This window comes from Zootoca vivipara, chromosome 6 (assembly GCF_963506605.1).
Source record: "Zootoca vivipara chromosome 6, rZooViv1.1, whole genome shotgun sequence".
Classification (NCBI taxonomy): Eukaryota; Metazoa; Chordata; class Lepidosauria; order Squamata; family Lacertidae; genus Zootoca; species Zootoca vivipara.
Window position 1 is genome coordinate 76,469,138 of NC_083281.1, and position 18,535 is coordinate 76,487,672.

The window sequence follows — 18,535 nt, forward strand, 5'->3', positions numbered from 1 at the left end:
AAAACAAATCGCACTTCTCACGTCAACAGAGAACAGCAGCTATGCTTTGGAAGCAGCCTGCCCCTCCCCTCCCTTTGCTGGGTAAAAATGACAAAAATACACAGCCAGTGGTGACTAAGCTTAGGATTCCACCAATGAAGAAGAAATCTTAAAATATTGCTGGTCGCACACCACTCGTGTCTTCACTTGTGCTTAATGGTGGCTGGAGACAGTGGATGGCGTTGGGGTGTACCCCTCTATCTGGAACAGTGGTAGGCAGACCAGGCTGCTGAGATCAAGTTGAAGTTTTTAACTAGAATCCTGAGATTAATCATTCCCCCGCCCCTCCAAAAGGCTTGTCTGGTGCCTAAGTTATGGTTCTTTCAGTGCCAGGTGAAAATTTCAATTCCCCACTCCCACCCCGGCCTCTGAATTTCAGCCGTCTATTTGGCACTTTTAAATCTGGACACATATTGCTCTCTCTTTTTAAAACGTTGTTTTTTTAATATTTATTTTATTCTAGCCTGTTGTTCTGCTGTTTTGGTTACATTTTATGCTGGTTCTGAGTCTTCATGATGTTTGTACCGAGGCAACTTATTGACCACATTGTATTTGTGCATTCACTGGTTTTTGCGGACTGCTCACAGAGGGCTTTGGTGATTTTCAGGGCATGTCTGTCTGTCTGTCTATAAACAGCATAGATGCAAGTGGCAAGTAAATTAACCAATATCCTTACCATGGGCTTCTGATGAGATGGGCCAGGTATTGACACCCCACTGCTTGAATTGACAGCTTTCTTTGTCAGCTGCACATAGACTTTCCCGTGGTCCTTTGAGATAAGGCAATGGTAGAGATCATCATACTTGACCTCCAGGAAGACGGCTTCTCGGTCCATCGTGTCTCCACTCTTCAGGAAATAAACCGCTTTGGAGGAAATGATAACGCAATAACTGTCTATGTTCTCTGCTGCAATGAAGCTGCAAAAGAAGAAAGAAAGAAAAAAAAAATCAAATCAGGAAGCCAAGTCAGTGCCTCACTTGCTGGATGTTCATGTTTCAAACATCTGCTATCAAATGAGTTTGCTGCTAGAAGAATTCCAGACAGCACACTGGCTACTGAGATGGATTTTAATCTCACGCAAAGCCATCACAGGACAGAAGAAGAGTTAGAGAAGCAAGATGTGGCTTGAGAATCATTATCTGCCTGAACTAGAATAAATTGTCCTTGGGTCCAGTCCCAACTTGTATGCAGCTTGTGTCTGGCACTTGGGAAATCATTTATAATTATTGACAATAATGCAACGCACACCTTCAGTCCAATGCTGAGTCAGCTGCTTGTATCCATGAATTATGTCCCCCTGCTGCACTTTAAGGCTCCTACATTGTTAAAGTTGGGGGGCTGCCTTTCCTATGGTCTTTCGTATCTGAAGTTCACTGCGTAGCTGTCTGATATCATTCTGACCAGGAGCGCTAGGATGTTTTATCTCCTCGTATATACACTGGGGCAGAGTCACGTGGAACCCGGAAAGATGTTCATCTTTTATGATTTCCCTTTGAGGCGGAAAACGACCACTTTCTGAATGCGTTTTATTTCCAGGCTCTCTTTCCTTACACACTTGGAAGCAAGTTTCCCGAGTTTGAAAGGGCTCCTTTCCAAGAAAGTTTGCGCAAATGAACGCCCTGATCAGAAGCCTGGCTGCAATCCTACGCACAGCTAACCTGTGGGTGAGCATTACTGAAAACAATGGGATTTACTGCTGTCACAGTGGCCGGAGTGGACTACTTCAGAGTAACGACGCTACACAGCTCTGCATTTTATTCTTTTATTGGTGCTGCGTATTTACAGTGCTCAAGTCATTGCTATTTACACGGAGCGATGTTGTCAGTCGGTTTCAGAACCTCCTAATGGCTTTTGGCGCGTCTTTCTCCAACACAAAAGCTTTGGCAGACCCATCCTCTTGCCCCTCCTCTTCCTGCGTAATTCTGGAGTTGGAGGGATGGGTCTTCCCCCCTTGCTTGCCCCTTCCTGTCCCACCTGGGACCCTGGCTCCTCTACCTTGCCTGAGCCTCGGACACGACTTCCTGCTTCCCCACTGGAATCGGAACTCTCCCTGCTTTCCCCTTTGCTCGGGGACGGGCTTGAACTCAGGAGGGGAGGGACTTCGCGATATCCCCTGTCCCTCACATCCACCCCCCTCCCAAGCTCTCCGTCACCCCTCCCCAGGCCCCCCCCATGTGTCGGTGACGACTGGAAGCCTAAGAACTCAGTGCTCTCCGAGCCCGTTGGTGTGAATACCTCCCCCCAGTCCTGCGAGCCCCCCCCTTCCGCCTGGGCGGACGGGAATCCCAAAAAGTCCGTGGCGTCAGAGCTGGTGGGGGTAAAAACGTTCTGCCAATCTGCTCCTTCCTCTGACTGGGTGGATCTCGGTGACACCCATACCTCATCCTCTGGTTCCTCAAACTCCGCTTCCCAGCGCCATGGTGAGCTGCTCTCCCGTGCCTCCTCCTCCTCCCCCTCCCTTTCCATGTGCCAGGGCTTGGGTCTGTGGGGAAAGAGGGCGTGAAATTCTTCCACCAAGAATTCCTCCTGTATCTGAGTGGCTGGGACCCATTCATTCTGGGACGGTGGAGCATCCTCCCATGCCATGAGGTACTCCAGTCCCCCCACCCCCCACCTTGAATCCAGGATGGCCGTGGCCTCATTGAGTTGCTCCCTGCCTTCCCTCTCCCCCCCTCCCTCGGGGGTTTGTTCGCTGTCTCGGAGCCTGCTGCTTTCCCTGTACGGCGACAGCAGCGATCTATGAAACACTGGATGCACCCTCATGTCCTCTGGCAGTGCCAGCCTGTATGCCACCGGGTTTACCTGTTGCGTGACCGTGAAGGGGCCCAGCCTTTTGGGTGCCAGCTTTTTGCACCTCCCTCTGGTGGGAAGGCCCTCCGAGGACAACCACACCTTGTCCCCCACCCTGATGACCTCCCCTTGTCGCCTGTGGCGATCTGCCCCCTTTTTGTACGCTTCCTTGGCCCTCTCCAAGTGTTCTCTGAGCTGCTGGTGCACCGTCTCCAGTTCCTCTGCCCAATCCTCAGCCTGTGGGCCCTCCTCCTCCCCCTCCTCCCTCTCCCTCTCTGGGAAAGATCTGAGGTCGCGCCCGTAATTGGCCTTAAAGGGCGACACCCCTGTGGAGACGTGCACTGCATTGTTGTAGGCAAATTCTGCTAGTGGCAAGCGATCCACCCAGTCCGTTTGCCGCTGGCTGACGTAGCATCTCAGGTACTGCTGCAGAATGGCGTTGACCCTCTCCGCTTGTCCGTTGGTCTGCGGGTGTCTAGCCGTCGACAAGCTGACCTCCACCTGCAGGAGGTTCATGAGCCGCCGCCAGAACCTGGAAACAAATTGGCGGCCACGATCCGAAATAACCCTTAAAGGTAATCCATGCAGTCTGAAAATGTGATCAACAAACAGTTTGGCTGTCTCTTCTGCCGAGACTGCCCTGGCGCACGGTATAAAGTGACACATTTTGGACATAAGGTCCACCACCACCAACACTGCAGTCTTACCCCTGGACGAAGGCAGATCTGTGATGAAGTCCATGGACACCACTTCCCACGGCCTGTGTGGTGTGGCTAAGGGCTCCAGCAACCCTGGTGGCGCTGCTCTGACCACCTTCGCCCGCTGGCAGGTGGTACAGCCCCTTACATAGTCTCGAACATCTTCCCGCACCCCTGGCCACCAGAAGTGCCTCATGACTAGGTGAGCGGTTTTGTCCCTTCCAAAATGCCCCGCTGTAGGGTTGTCGTGCATCTGCTTGAGGACCGTACGTCGAAGCTGGGTGGTGGGTAGGTACAGCGCACCCTTGTAGAAAAGCAGCCCTCTGTGTTCTGCAAAGTCTTTTGCCTGCTCCCTCCCCCCTCTCAGTTCTCTGAAGATGCGGTTGGCAAATTCATCCGCTGCCGTCAGTGCTGTGAGTTCTGCCTCGCTCACCACAGCTGCTCCGCAGGACCATGCCGACGGGGGGAAAATGTGCCTTGGGGCTGGTGGCGCCTCCTCCTCCATGTACTCTGGCTTGCGGGAGAGGGCATCCGCCCTGACATTCTGCTCCCCCGGGATGTAGTGGATGGAGAAGTTGAAGTTCGAGAAGAACTCTGCCCACCGTATCTGCCGCTGGTTGAGCACCCTGGCAGTTCTCCAGAACTCCAGGTTCTTGTGGTCTGTGCACACCTGGATGGGGTGCTTCGCGCCCACCAGGAAGTGTCGCCAGTGCTGGAACGCAGCGTAGATCGCAAGAAGTTCCCTATCAAACACTGTGTAGTTGCGTTCAGGCTGTGTCAGCTTCCTGGAGAAGAAGGCACAGGGTCTCCACTCCCTGTTGGCGTCCAGTTGCAACAAAATTGCGCCCACAGCTTTTTCAGAAGCATCTGTCTCAATGCGTAGGGGCGCGTCCTGCACCACATGGAACAGGTTTTGGTCTGAGGCGAACACTCTCTTGAGGCTTTCGAACGCTGCTTGCGCCTCTGGTGTCCACTTGAACTTCTGCTTGCCTCTCAGGCAGTCCGTGATGGGAGCCGTAACGCGAGAGAAGTTCTTGATGAACTTCCTGTAGAAGTTAGCGAAGCCTAGTAGGCGTTGGGCATCTTTGCGCGTCCTGGGGCTGTGCCAGTCCAGGATGGCCTGCACCTTGTCCTTGTCCATCGCCAGCCCCTTGTCTGACAGCTTGTAGCCCAGGAAGTCCACCTCTTTGGTGTGAAACTTGCACTTCTCCAGCTTCACATACAGGTGGTTCTCCTTCAGGCGTTGCAACACCTCTCTGACATCTTTCACATGCTGCACTGGGTCATTCGAGTAGATAAGGATGTCATCTAGGAAGACCAAGCATTTCCTGAAGAGGAGGGACCCCAGGACGTGGTGCATGAAGGCCTGGAAGCATGCTGAGCCCCCTTGCAAACCGAAGGGCATCACCAGATATTCAAAAGAGCCCAGAGGCGTGAACATCGTGGTTTTCCATTCATCTCCGTCCCGGATCCTGATCAAGTTGTACGCCCCCCTTAGGTCCAGCTTGGTGAAAATCTTGCCCCTGCGTGCCGCTGTCAGGAGATCATCCACTCTGGGCATGGGGAAAGCCACGGGCTCTGTCACCGAATTCAGCCGTCTAAAGTCCACCACAAGACGGCGCTGTTGCGTGTCTTTCTTGTCCACCCAGAAGACCGGGCTGCCCCCTGCTGCCTTGCTTTCCCTTATGAACCCCCGCTTGAGGTTCTTGTCGATGAAAGCGCGCAGATCCTCGAGCTCCTGGTCTGACATGGCGTACAGCTTGGCTGGGGGTATCGTCGCCCCTGGCACCAGGTTGATCTGGCAGTCAAAAGGCCTGTGCGGGGGTAGGTGGTCGGACTCCGCTTCGCTGAAGACCTCCTGCAGGTCCCAGTACTGCTTGGGTATTGCCTCACCCCCTTTGATATGCATGGTGGCCACCGTGGCTATCGGAGGCCCCTCCCCTGGTTGGTGCTGCATGCAATGTTCCAGACAAAAGTCTGACCCAAACGTGATGCACCTCTGGTGCCAACTGATGGAGGGGTCGTGGCGCGCCAGCCAGCTCATGCCCAAGACGATGGGGGGGTCTGAGATGGTGGTGACGTTGAACGCCAGTGTCTCTGAGTGCCTTCCCACCGTCATTCTCATGGGGGGGGTTTGATGTGTGATGGCCCCGCCCAGCAGCTCCCTGCCGTCAATGGTTGCTACGTGCAGAGGAAAATCCAACTGCAAAAGCTGGATTTGGTGCTCTTCTGCAAAGCTTCTCGAGAAGAAGTTGGCGGACGCCCCACTGTCAATTAAGGCGAGGACCGTCAGGGGATAGCCATTTGGGAGCGTTAGCGTCACTTCTAGAACCACTCCTGCTCTGGGAGGGGTGGGCTGGCTCTGCACCTCTCTGTGCGGGTGGGCGGGCTGGGGCTGTTGTCTGCTGACTGTGCCTGGCTGCTGCCCCTTGTCTCCTGCAGCCAGGCTTTCCCGTTTCCCTGCTGTGGTGCTGCGTCAGTGGGGGAGGGCACCACCGTTCCCGCCTTTCCTTGCCACTCCCTGCGATGTGGGCAGTCTCTGACGAGATGCTGGGGTGAGTTGCAGAGAAAGCAATTCCCGCCCCTTCCCTCCTTGCGTCTTGGCGCCGCTGGGTTTTGAAAAGCCCGCGCGCGCGCGCTATCAATCTGCATGGGCTCCTGGTCCTGGCTGGCTCCAGGCGTGGCCTGAAAGGGTTGTTGAGGGAGTGGCTTCTCCTGCGACCGTGGGAACCAAGCCCGCTTTGCGCGCGTCGCTTGCTTGTCGTTCCACCGGGATTCCTGCCTCACCCCCACCGCCAGAGCTGCTTTGCTCAGCTGATCCATAGTACTGGGCTTTGGACCTCTCGAGAGTTCATCCTTCACCTCCTCGCTCAAACCCAAGTAAAACGCAGCTTGCATGGGAGGCGAATCCAAAACCCACCCCAGTCTGTGCACCAGCATGGTGAATTTCGCCCAATATGCGCGAACTGTCATATTTCCTTGGCGTAAATTATGCAGTTCCTCCTTAGTCTGGTCCAAATGACTATCGGACGAATACATCGTCCTCAAACCTTCTAGAAATTGTTGGACATTTTTCATGCAAGGATTCTTGGTTGCGATTAATGGTCTTAGCCACTCCCTGGCTGCTCCGGTGAGATGTTCCACAATAAACGCTACTCTGTGCTCATCATCGGGGAACTCATTCTGGTGCAGCTCAAGAGCATACACGATCTCAGTCTCAAAGCCCTGAAACTCCTTCGGGTCTCCATTGAACTTGCTTACAAGGGTCCCTGCTCTCCTTCCTGGCAGCACTTGGACTTGGGGAGCCCCTCCCGCCTTGTTTTTCTCTGCATCCAGCTTGTTTTGGAGGTCTACCGCCACCGCCCTTAAATGCTGCTCTTTTTCCTGGAGCTCTCTCACCTGTTCCGCAAGTTGTAGCCGGTCGTCCTGGACCTTCTTAGTCTCCTCTTTAGCTGCCTTCAATTCTCCCTGCGCCTGCAGCGACAGCTGTTGCAGTTCTAGCTGGGCTTGCTCAGCGATCTGCCGCCACTTCTCCGCCTCGGACACGCTCATCCCGGCAACTCCGAAGTAGCCCAAAAATGATTAGGAGGTTGCTGTCACAGTGGCCGGAGTGGACTACTTCAGAGTAACGACGCTACACAGCTCTGCATTTTATTCTTTTATTGGTGCTGCGTATTTACAGTGCTCAAGTCATTGCTATTTACACGGAGCGATGTTGTCAGTCGGTTTCAGAACCTCCTAATGGCTTTTGGCGCGTCTTTCTCCAACACAAAAGCTTTGGCAGACCCATCCTCTTGCCCCTCCTCTTCCTGCGTAATTCTGGAGTTGGAGGGATGGGTCTTCCCCCCTTGCTTGCCCCTTCCTGTCCCACCTGGGACCCTGGCTCCTCTACCTTGCCTGAGCCTCGGACACGACTTCCTGCTTCCCCACTGGAATCGGAACTCTCCCTGCTTTCCCCTTTGCTCGGGGACGGGCTTGAACTCAGGAGGGGAGGGACTTCGCGATATCCCCTGTCCCTCACAACTTCTAAGTAAACTATGCATTAGATTTGAGGGCACAGACTCACTTGTGGCGACACATTTTGGGGCGGACTTTTGTTTTGCCTTTGCACTTATTGGAGAAGGGAAAGAATTACTGTGTGGAGGTAAAACATTCCCACCTATCCCCACATTCTAAACAACTCACTCTCTGTGGAGGTGGCATAACCACAGATTCAGCGAGACTCCCAGGAACTTGGGAAGAGTGTGATTGTAGCTTTAGAAAACCGCCTTCCTTGAAGGTGCTGTTCCTGAGCTAGAGGATTCAGCTACATAGAGTCACCTGAATTCAGCAGGGGAATTTCCAGTTTTGTGGCCATGCCTGGACTGTTAAGATATAGGATGTGCTCCTAGGGCAAGCTGTTTGCGATTCAACTCTGAATACTGCTACTCCTTCTGGAGACTAGGTGTTTCAGGCATGCAAGAGAGGAAACTCCCTGTGGTTGCTTATCACTCCGAAACAAACAACAGCCAAACATCTATTCAGAGTTGGGGCTGCGAACAACTTCAGGCCTTACTTCTGCAAATCTGCCTGCAGTTATATAGAGATGTATAGAAGAGGGAGAGCCATGTACCTTGTCCACATAATAAGGAAGCTTCAAAATCAGACCTCAAAAGGCCCTTTTAGAGCCAGCAGGTGGCCTGGGACAATATGCCCAATATGGTAGCGTTTGAAGTTGGTGTGTGTGTGTGTGTGTGTGTGTGTGTGTTTAAAAAGCACTTTCCTCTGGCATTAGCTGTAACTAGCCAAGTGCAGAAAACAAAACAAAGAACACGGCCACCTCTTGGTCTCCATAAAAACAAACAAACAAACAAACACCACAAACTCCCCAGTAACAAGGGAATCTTTTGTCAGCTGCGCTAAAATAGGCAATTGGGTGCAACGTGGACAGGGAGTCCTGTAAGCACAAGAGGAGCCTTGGCAATGTTGTTTGCTGGAATATCCGTAGCGAGAGCTCTGTTTTGTTCTAAGCCTGAGTCACACATCATTGTTCATTTTCGCTTGCTGACACATGCCTTTCCCCTCTCCAGGATCAACTGACAAACCTTCTGGTGACCCCAGAAGGCTGTTGCGCTGCTCCAAAACCCCACCCTCCCCAAAGCCCTACATTTTGGCAATTTAAAAAACAACAGTAACAACTGCGGCGGCAGCAGCGTCAACATAGCAATGCAAGCGACAACCTTCTACGTAAATTAAAACTAAAACAACAGATCCACAGAACAAAGTGGAAGCCGATAATGTCTCTGGAGAACTTATGCTCTACACTCTTGCAGCACCCCTCCAAACCTCCCCCTTCCTTTTTTTACATAAGGAACTAATTTAATTACACAACCTTTTCCAGAAGTGAAACAGTGGACCTAACTGGGGGGTGGGGGGTGGGAATGGAAACATTTAGCAAGAACAGTAAAGCAAGGCATTAGAGCCCTCCATTTTATGGATTTAACTCTGCAGAAAATATGCAGACCGTTTGGGTCTTTCAATATATCTCTCTCACACACAAGTGAGGAGTGGATGGCCAAGGGGAGGGGTGGGAAATGCACACATCAGAGTTTGCACTGGGCTTCCCACAAAAACGGGTGTTGGCTTTGTTACTGAGATACCAGAGGGAAATGCTCCGGTGAATGAGCCATCTGTATGGTTCAGAAGGCTCTGGCTGACAGTCGAATTATCTTGTCTGGTGGGGGAACGAAATGAAAATTATGGCTGATAAAAGCAACAACCACAAAGCTTGGGAAAGGCCACAGCTCAGTGGCAGAGCACCCAGTTGGCATGCAAAAAGGTGCCAGGCCCAACCTCTGGCATCTATCTCTAGGTAGCTGTAGAAGAGATTCATGCCTGAAACTCCGAAGAGTCATTGTCAGATAGCGCAGACAACTATGAGCTAGTTGGACCGATTCAGCCATGGAACTTGCTTGGCGATCCCCAGTCACAGGTACATAGAAAGTTGCCTTAGACCAATGGTCCATTTGGTTCAATATCTGCTACAGTTAAGAGTAGGTGACATGATGCGTTCCAGATGTGTCTGGAGTTCAGCTTTGAGCACAGGCCATGCTGGCTGCAGCTGATGGGAGTTGGGTTGTTTGTGAGATCCTTGAAAAAATGAACAGATATAAGAATAATCTGAGCAGCATTCAGACTCCTACGAACTTATTCTCCACTGGTACTGACAAAAAAGAGTGTGTTTTGCTACCTTCTGTCCACTACAACCTTGCAATGTGACCACAGAATGAGCAGGAACTTGGCTAACGGGAAAGGCTTTTCCAAGTTTGTGCGTAACTTAATGGAACTATGTGCAATCACACTTCCAGGGATTTGTGGCTCACTTAGTGTGTGTGTGTGTGTGTGTGTGTGTGTGTGTGTGTGTGTAGTTCTCTATGCTTTCATCCCACAGAAGACCACAATTTAAGGGCACAAATTGAGATGTATTAAAAAAGGAGACGACAGATGCTCTCATTTTTGTATGCTCAGTTGCAAAGTGATGCTCAATCTCTTACAAGCCCTTCCTTCCTTCCTGTTTACTGCCTTTCAAATTGAAACTTTTAAGCAGACGCTGCGATGAAGAGGCTTACATTTATAACCCCCCCTCTTGGTTTGCCTACAGCCAGATTTTATAATGAACTGGATAACGCATGTGAGGCGGCGAGGCAAGGAGGACAATAACAGAATCCTGTTTGGGTTTTCTAAAATCTGTTTTCATCTCAGGAAAAGAGGGGCAACGATAATGTGCTAACAGGCAAAGCTGTTCCAACAAGGGGGTGATGCAACCCACTTGGGGATTTCCTAACGCACAAGAGCAAATGAAAACTGCGTTGCAGTGTGCTGCCTCTTGGACTGCAAAACACGAGAAGGCATTTAAAGAGAATGTGGGGAGCAAAGGGACAAACTGCTTTGGTGCTTACAACTCATCCTGAATGTTCTCCGTCAGCTTGCAGAGCACCTCTTGCCCTTCTGCCTGACTCTCCAAGTATCGAGGAAGGAGCCCTTGCGGACCCCTGCAGCACCGCGGCTTCCTCACTCTTTCCGCTTGCGTCCTGTCAATCATAAACAAGACAGGCAATGTTATTCTTATTCTTATTATTTCAATAATCATTTCATTTGCAAGTCAGCCAAATTCAATTTGCTGAAAAACAACAACCCATTAGTCACCATGAAAATGTCATAATACGCACTGAGATATGTTTCAGCGTAAGTGGCCCCCCAAGCATACTGAACATTTGCTTAACCCACTGGGCTGCCAAGGCCAATGTAGAAACATTGCATGCAGCGTGTTTGTTCCCATCCATCAGCAAACAACCCAATTTCTACCTACTATTCATTAAGGAAACTCTCTGAAGAATTCCCTTGGGAACTCTAACCCTAGGAGAATCATATAGTACATAAACAAGCAGAATTCCCCACAAGTGTGATTAGAACAACATGTGACTTATTAGTCACTTCGTCACCATCATAGACTTTTATTGCGCTAGCCATAGGCCATGGCACCATTCAGAAAAATAGCAAAAGGAAAAACAGCAATAACCATAAAAATCATCAGGCAACACACATACAATATAAACCACGGTCACAACTACTAAGATAGATTGTTGCATAAAATAAAATAGCAGAAGATTCTCTAGTAAAATGTGCCAAATTAAATATCCGAATCCCCTTTGGAGTTGACTACTATTTTATCTAGTTCTTTCCTCCCGATCTTCTTAGCTGCCAACGCATAGGGTGCTACTTTATAAGTTACAAAGTCATCAGTACAGCTCAGCAGCCAGTATCGCTCAGTATTAGTCACTTTACACCAGTGATGGCCAAACTCGACCCTCCAGCTGTTTAGGAACTACAGTTCCCATCATCCCTGACCACTGCTCCTGTTAGCTAGGGATGATGGGAGTTGTAGTCCCAAAACAGCTGGAGGGCCTGGTTTGATCATCACCACTTTACACAGAAGTATCAATGCAGCTTACAAAATAAAATGCACTGTATTTTGGGCATCACACGGCAGGGCAGAGTCTCAAACAAAGATGCGCTTTCCCAAGCCCACATTTCCAGCAGGTTGACACTCCTGTCTCAGTGACGTCTATGCTGGTTTGGTCATGAGCACAGAATGGAAGATGGCAAGATCCCTCTCCGGGGAGCTGGCTTCAGGCACCAGGCCTGTTGGCAGACCAACTCTGTGTCACAAGGGTGCCTGCAAACGTGACGTGACGGTTGGCGAGATCCACCCGGCCGCGTGGCGATCCTTTGCAGGCAACCCCAGTGCTTCTATAGCAGCGACCGGCGGAGGAAGCGGAGAGAGAAGAAATATCATGGTGCATCTGCAGCAGCACAACCAGCTGCAACAAAATAATCTCTCTCCAGTATTGGTCTCTCCAGCCTCAGCGGACACTGTTAACCTTCCAAGAGTTTGGCCTCACCCTCAAAAGTGCACTCCTCCATTGTCTCCTGAGACAGACTGATACCCACAACAATAAAAAGGTCATCAAAGCTTGAGTGAATATCTGATAGGCTCCTTGCAACAGCATCCAGTCTACCCTCCCAGCTGATCAGTCCCTTGCAAGTGAAGATCATGGGTGCACATATACAATAGTCTTCCATGTATGGTTTGCCTCCATACCCAGAGTAGACCAGCTTAAACCAATGAACCTAAGATAGCCACACCTGTTAAGTTGAACAGATCTACACTGAGTAGGAATAACGTTGGAGCCAACCCTATGTTATTAACTTGCAAACTGAGGCAGCAATCTCTGTAGGTGCTCCGGACCGTAAACAGAGTCCTGTAAAGAAGGCCACTCTTACTCCCATTTCGCAGATGGGCAGCCAAGGCAGGAACTTGACCAAGGCCTCCGCGAGGAACACAGGAAAGCAAATCAGGCAGGCAGAAGCTCCAGCTCTCAACCCTGCAGAGAACATGCAGCAGGACCATGCTGTCTTGAATCAACAGTACATTTCGGGTAAGTCAAAACATTTATTATTTGTTTTAGATATTTGCATACCGCCCTTTATCCTACTAAGGATTTCAGAGTGGCATACTGCCAACTTTATCACAGTTCAAGTACAACAATGAAACAGATAACATCCCTAAAGTGAGTTGAAATGAAATAGGTGAGTAAGAGTGTGGGTTTTCTGGCCTTGCCTCAAAGATTAGTGAAGGTGCTGAAAGAGTCTCTTTATGGATGACATTCCATTAGTTGGGGCATCACCACTAAGAAAGCCCTTTCCTTCATTAAGTTGTGCAGTTCTTATAAAGAAGGCATAGGGAGAACTTCAGCAGAAGGTAATAAAGCCCAAGGAAAGCGAGGAAACCATGATACATCCTCCTCGTTTTAAGGACCAGAGGGCACAGAATGCTCCCTGGATTTCATGCAGAAGTTTGTTTGTGGGTGCCTAGAGCTGCTTAATTTTTCTGCGCTACCTTCTGCCAGCATGGGGCAACCCAGGGGCTGCTCATATATGGCTCTACAACCACGCTGGTTGTGCAATTCATGCTCCTCAGTCCCCCCCCCCTACAGACTGAACTGCTGCTGCTGTTGTATGTTTGATCTAGAAATAGATGAACAAATCCTGCACTGTAACTGGAGGCGTTTTTCCCCCCTTCTTCTTCCCTGCTTAAGCCTCTTGGCAAAGTACAGAAGACTGACTGGCTTCTTGCAGATGTTTTCTCCAGAGGCTAGTTTCCTCCTCTCATACCTCAATAGCCCCCATCCTCTTTAGCAACATGGGTCCTGGCTAAGGAGCACACAGGCCTTTTTTCATCAGACATGCACCCCCCCCCTTTTTTTCAAAAAAGGCTACATCTACAGGACAATAGTACTACTTGCACATCTTCTCAAGAGTGCCACTTTGCTAAAAACAACAACATGGCACTAAGTTCAAAGGTAAGAGTTATGAACTCTATTACCACCACGGCTGCTCTTCTGTAGCTGTTCCCCCCTGCTCTTTCTTTCTTTCTTTCTTTCTTTCTTTCTTTCTTTCTTTCTTTCTTTCTTTTTCTTTCTTTCTTTCTTGTGAGTCTCTTCTATCATATGTGCATAGATGCATTAAGAAAGGGGCCAAGCGTATTCTCCCCCAAAGCCAGTCAAATTCTGCGACTTAGGAAAACAGAATTCAGCAGCCTACACAAATTACCCAAATTAAAAACAAAAAGAAAAAGTGATTTTTCTGTTTTGCATCATTTGTACCGGGAAGTCAAGGGGTGGGTGGGGCTGAAGCACTGCCCCCTGGGAATCCAGGCAAGGGGTTGAATCTGATACTCAAGAGTCACCCCACTGAAGCTAATGCCCGTGACTAACTTGTGTCCGTTTAATTTCAATGGGTTTACTTGCACACACGCCACATGACGCTCTAAACAGAGTGGGCTATAATTATAATTATTTGTTGCTTGTTGTTCAATGGAGGGGGGACACAGCTCTTACTAAAACCTTTCCTCCCAGCTTGGGAAAATCTATTTGCATTGGGCAAAAGACTCTCAGGAGTCCCACCCAAGCAATGACCAAAGGCACCTCCATTCAAAAGATACCACAACTCCTACTTCCTTGCTACTCTTTCATTCTGCGATGCTCAACCTGGTAATGATGATGATGATGATAAAAATTTAATCATGATGGTAAGAAGGTCAACTGCCTTCTAAATTATGTCCTGCTGGTGCTAACATGAATTACATTAATTGGTGCAGGCCATCAGTGTTTTGGCAAACTGGTCTGTTTGGTCTGGACAGCAAGCAACATTCCACACTACTCGATTTTCCTTTTTTTCTTCTTTAATCCTACGATTCGTTCCACTGTCTCAAGTTACATTCTGTAAATAACAAGCCACACAGTGATGAAATCCAAAAAGCCGAAGATCCGAAAAAGCAGAATGAATGGCGGTTCTGCGCTCACATCTGTGTTACATTAAACTCAACTCTCAACACTCAACACATTTGCTGATTCGCTTTTAATAGGCACACAAAAGCCAACACAAAGCAGAAATGCCCTCATGTCTACCCATCACAGCAGGGAAGAGCGTCGCTGAATGGAGGCATGGAGAGGCAGAGGCCGGCATCCCCAGGAGGCTGAGCGGCACGGGACAGAGTGCCACTGTTCAAGACCACGTTTGGCACCCGGGCGGCTATTGATCAGGCTATCTATCCATGGCCAGTACCCCTGGTGGTTATGTTCCACCTCCACTGTCAAGAGGCAGTGTGCTTCTCAGTACCAGTTTTCTGGAAACTGCAAGGGGGGGGGCACCTCGTCAGCCATTGTGAGAACCGATACTGGACTAGAAGGTCCAGCGGCCTGAGGCAGCAGGCTGTCCTTACGTTGTTGCAAATGCAGAAGAATTCTTTTTCGGTCACTGGTTCCCAATGACCAAGAAAACTCCGGCTGCTGATATGTTATCGGGCAAAGTTCGAGGTTCCTGTGTTCATTTAAGGAGCAGCCGATTCATTATATCCCTGCTTGATCCTGGGTACCTTCAGGGGAGTTGCTGTTAGTCGTCCCCCATGGCTCAGATGCACAGCTTGTATCCATCAGAACTTGCTCTTTGCAGCCTCTCTGGCTGCTGCTAGAAGAAGGATCTGCCACATACCTACTCCCCAAAGTCCATCTTTTTTTATTTTAACCATCTACATGATCCAAAGCGTATTGGGATAATATAGGAGTTTTAAACTTGGATAATAAAAACTTTGTGGATGAATTATGTGGATAAATGTTGAAACACTTAATCCCATTGTCCTACGCTTTCTCTGCTTCAACAGGATCTGGTGGGTATGTGCTTGACCAGGAAGGAAGGAAGGAAGGAAGGAAGGAAGGAAGGAAGGAAGGAAGGAAGGAAGGAAGGAAGGAAGGAAGGAAGGAAGGAAGGAAGGGCATGGCAGCTGGAACCATCACAGATACTGGATGTAATTTTTAAGAACTGTAACATGGAAAGAGGTTTATGTCTGAGGTTGCTTTCCCCTTCTCCCTCCCACTACTTTTTCCTCCTGTGTCATGTCATTTCAAAATGACCTTAACAGATTACAGAACTGGGCCAGAGCAAACAAGATGAATTTTAACAGGGAGAAATGTAAAGTACTACACTTGGGCAAAAAATAATAATGAAAGGCACAAATACAGGATGGGTGACACCTGGCTTGAGAGCAGTACATGTGAAAAGAATCTAGGAGTCTTGGTAGATCACAAACTTCACATGAGTCAACAGTGTGATGCAGCAGCTAAAAAAAGCCAATGCAATTCTGGGCTGCATCAATAGGAGTATAGCATCTAGATCAAGGGAAGTAATAGTACCACTGTATTCTGCTCTGGTCAGACCTCACCTGGAGTACTGTGTCCAGTTCTGGGCACCACAGTTCAATAAGGATACCGACAAGCTGGAACGTGTCCAGAGGAGGGCAACCAAAATGGTCAAAGGCCTGGAAACGATGCCTTATGAGGAACGGCTTAGGGAGCTGGGTATGTTTAGCCTGGAGAAGAGAAGGTTAAGGGGTGATATGATAGCCATGTTCAAATATATTAAAGGATGCCATATAGAGGAGGGAGAAAGGTTGTTTTTCTGCTGCTCCAGAGAAGCGGACACGGAGCAATGGATTCAAACTACAAGAAAGAAGATTCCACCTAAACATTAGGAAGAACTTCCTGACAGTAAGAGCTGTTTGACAGTGGAATTTGCTGCCAAGGAGTGTGGTGGAGTCTCCTTCTTTGGAGGTCCTTAAGCAGAGGCTTGACAGCCATTTGTCAGGAATGCTTTGATGGTGTTTCCTTCTTGGCAGGGGGTTGGACTGGATGGCCCTTGTGGTCTCTTCCAACTCTATGATTCTATGTCTTTTTAAAATTGTGAGGCTGTGAGGCAGGGACTGGTTTTTGTAAACGGCTCAAAGAGACCTTTTGGCTAACGGGCAGGGTATAAAATAAATACATAACAGAATCCGTGGACAACTAAGATGGCCTTCCTTTTGGATTGTGGCTTTTCTCTGAAGTCTAGTAATGCAGCACCAGAATACAGCTCTACCTGGTGGAAAGGTACAGATGGTAGAGATGGCTATATGCAAGGAAGAAAGCAAAGCTCTTTAATAACCTTGATCGCAGGTGCTTTTCCAGTGTGGTGGTGTGTTATTAGGCTCCAAAGGAAGGTGCTCCATGCAGAAACAGGTGAAATCTTTTAACCTTGCCTAGGGCGGGGGGCAAAGGGTGGCTGGCTGGGAAAATGCCTGCATTTATGATTTGCACAAAGAAAACCCGTTTTTCTGGTAGGAAGCCTGTAAGTCCTGTTTGTAGCTAACAAGAGAAAACACTACTTTAGAAGAAAACAGGAACCTGCCCCCGAGCAAGAGGGGGGAAACACAATAATGCCTTTAGGTTAGACAATCTGGTGCCCTCCAGGGGTTACTGGACTACAACTGCCATCATCCCTAAGAACTGGAATGAGAGTTGGAATCTAGCAACATCCAGGAAGGCCACAGGTTCCCTAGTCCTGGGTTTTAGTGGTTGTTATTTATGATGGGTATGTGAATCTCAAAGCACTTTCTGGACCTACCTGGCTGGAAAAACAAAGCTACAACTCCCCATTGATTCAGACAATTCTGGAAAGTAGCTGGCACAGGTGATTAAACCACAGAGCCTAGAGCTTGCCAATCAGAAGGTCGGCGGTTCGAATCCCTGCGACGGGGTGAGCTCCCGTTGCTCGGTCCCAGCTCCTGCTAACCTAGCAGTTTGAAAGCACGTCAAAGTGCAAGTAGATAAATAGGTCTACAGCGGGAAGATAAATGGCATTTCCGTGTGCTGCTCTGGTTCGCCAGAAGCGGCTTTGTCATGCTGGCCACATGACCTGGAAGCTGTATGCCAGCTCCCTCGGCCAATAATGTGAGATGAGTGCTGCAACCCCAGAGTCGGTCACGACTGGACCTAATGGTCAGGGGTCCCTTTACCTTTTACACCTAATTGTTAGGAGGAACTATCACGCTTGTTGTGTGCTGCGGTAATGTCAAACGAAAGCTTTTATTTAGCCAAAATTAGATTTCCACATGGCTTTCTTTAAAACGCTACTATACACACTGGCCTGGAGATGGAGAAAAGGTTTCGGTGGCTAGAAATGTGCGACAGAGTTGGAAATTCTGGGTTTTGCCTCGGCTAAGCTTGTGGCAACAGGAGAGAGCCCAGAGACCAGCAAGGAAGGACTAGCTCAGAGGTGAAACACATACTATATATACAGAAGGATACAGGTTCAATCCCTGCAATCTCCAGATAAAAGGATTTGGGGAAATGATTCCACCTAAAATGCTGGATGGTCTCCACTAGTCTAATAATAATAATAATAATAATAATAATAATAATAATAATAATATTTCTATACCACTTTACATTTTGAAGAATCTCAAAGCTGTTTACGGTACATTAGAACATCAAATAAAAATGATCCAAAATGATTAACGAAGAAAGTCAAATGCAAAGTATACATTCAAAGCAACATAATTACCAGGAAACTAAAATATTATCTTAAAGAATTCAAAATAAAACATCACAAAGGAGGTCAGCTGCAGAATGCGTGCATTTAATGCAGCAAAGTTAACAATAAAATGAAATAAAATAAAATGAGCTAAATGGGCCCAATGTGTGCTTTGCCCTAAGGCAAGGGTGGGAACCTCTGGTCTGTGGGCCGAATTATGATCCAACTTGGCCTGCCACACCACTTTTTACCAAAGCATGCCCACCTTCCCCACACCCGACATCTTATGGGATGGAGACACCGTGTCCAATGCACAATGGAGACCCTTGAAGTGTGTTCCACACAGTGCACGGGCAGGGAAGGCTGTGCTACTGAATTCCCCAGGGAGAACTCTGTAGCCAGCCGATCCTTGAAGGGTCTTGCCAAGAGCTGAGCAAGGCTGCATACAATCCCCCTCTGCAAGGAGCAAAGAGCCTTGGTTGGTGCTTTGAGGTTCCAAGACTCAGCTGGCTGCCAGTACTTCAAAGCACCGTGCAGGGCTCTTTGTGACCACTGCTGGGACT

The 18,535-nt window shown here is 49.0% G+C and overlaps 1 protein-coding gene across 4 annotated transcripts in view; it reads right to left on the reverse strand.

The window, feature by feature from the left end:
* VPS13D (vacuolar protein sorting 13 homolog D) overlaps positions 1 to 18,535 on the reverse strand; it is a 132,692-nt gene that overhangs the window by 2,391 nt on the left and 111,766 nt on the right. For all 4 annotated transcript variants that reach the window (XM_060276152.1, XM_060276154.1, XM_060276153.1 and 1 more), the window contains 2 exons: positions 10,466 to 10,597; positions 716 to 956 (listed from right to left, as the gene is read on the reverse strand). In XM_060276152.1, the coding sequence (XP_060132135.1) occupies positions 716 to 956; positions 10,466 to 10,597 (373 nt within the window). The remainder of the gene's footprint in view (positions 1 to 715; positions 957 to 10,465; positions 10,598 to 18,535) is intronic.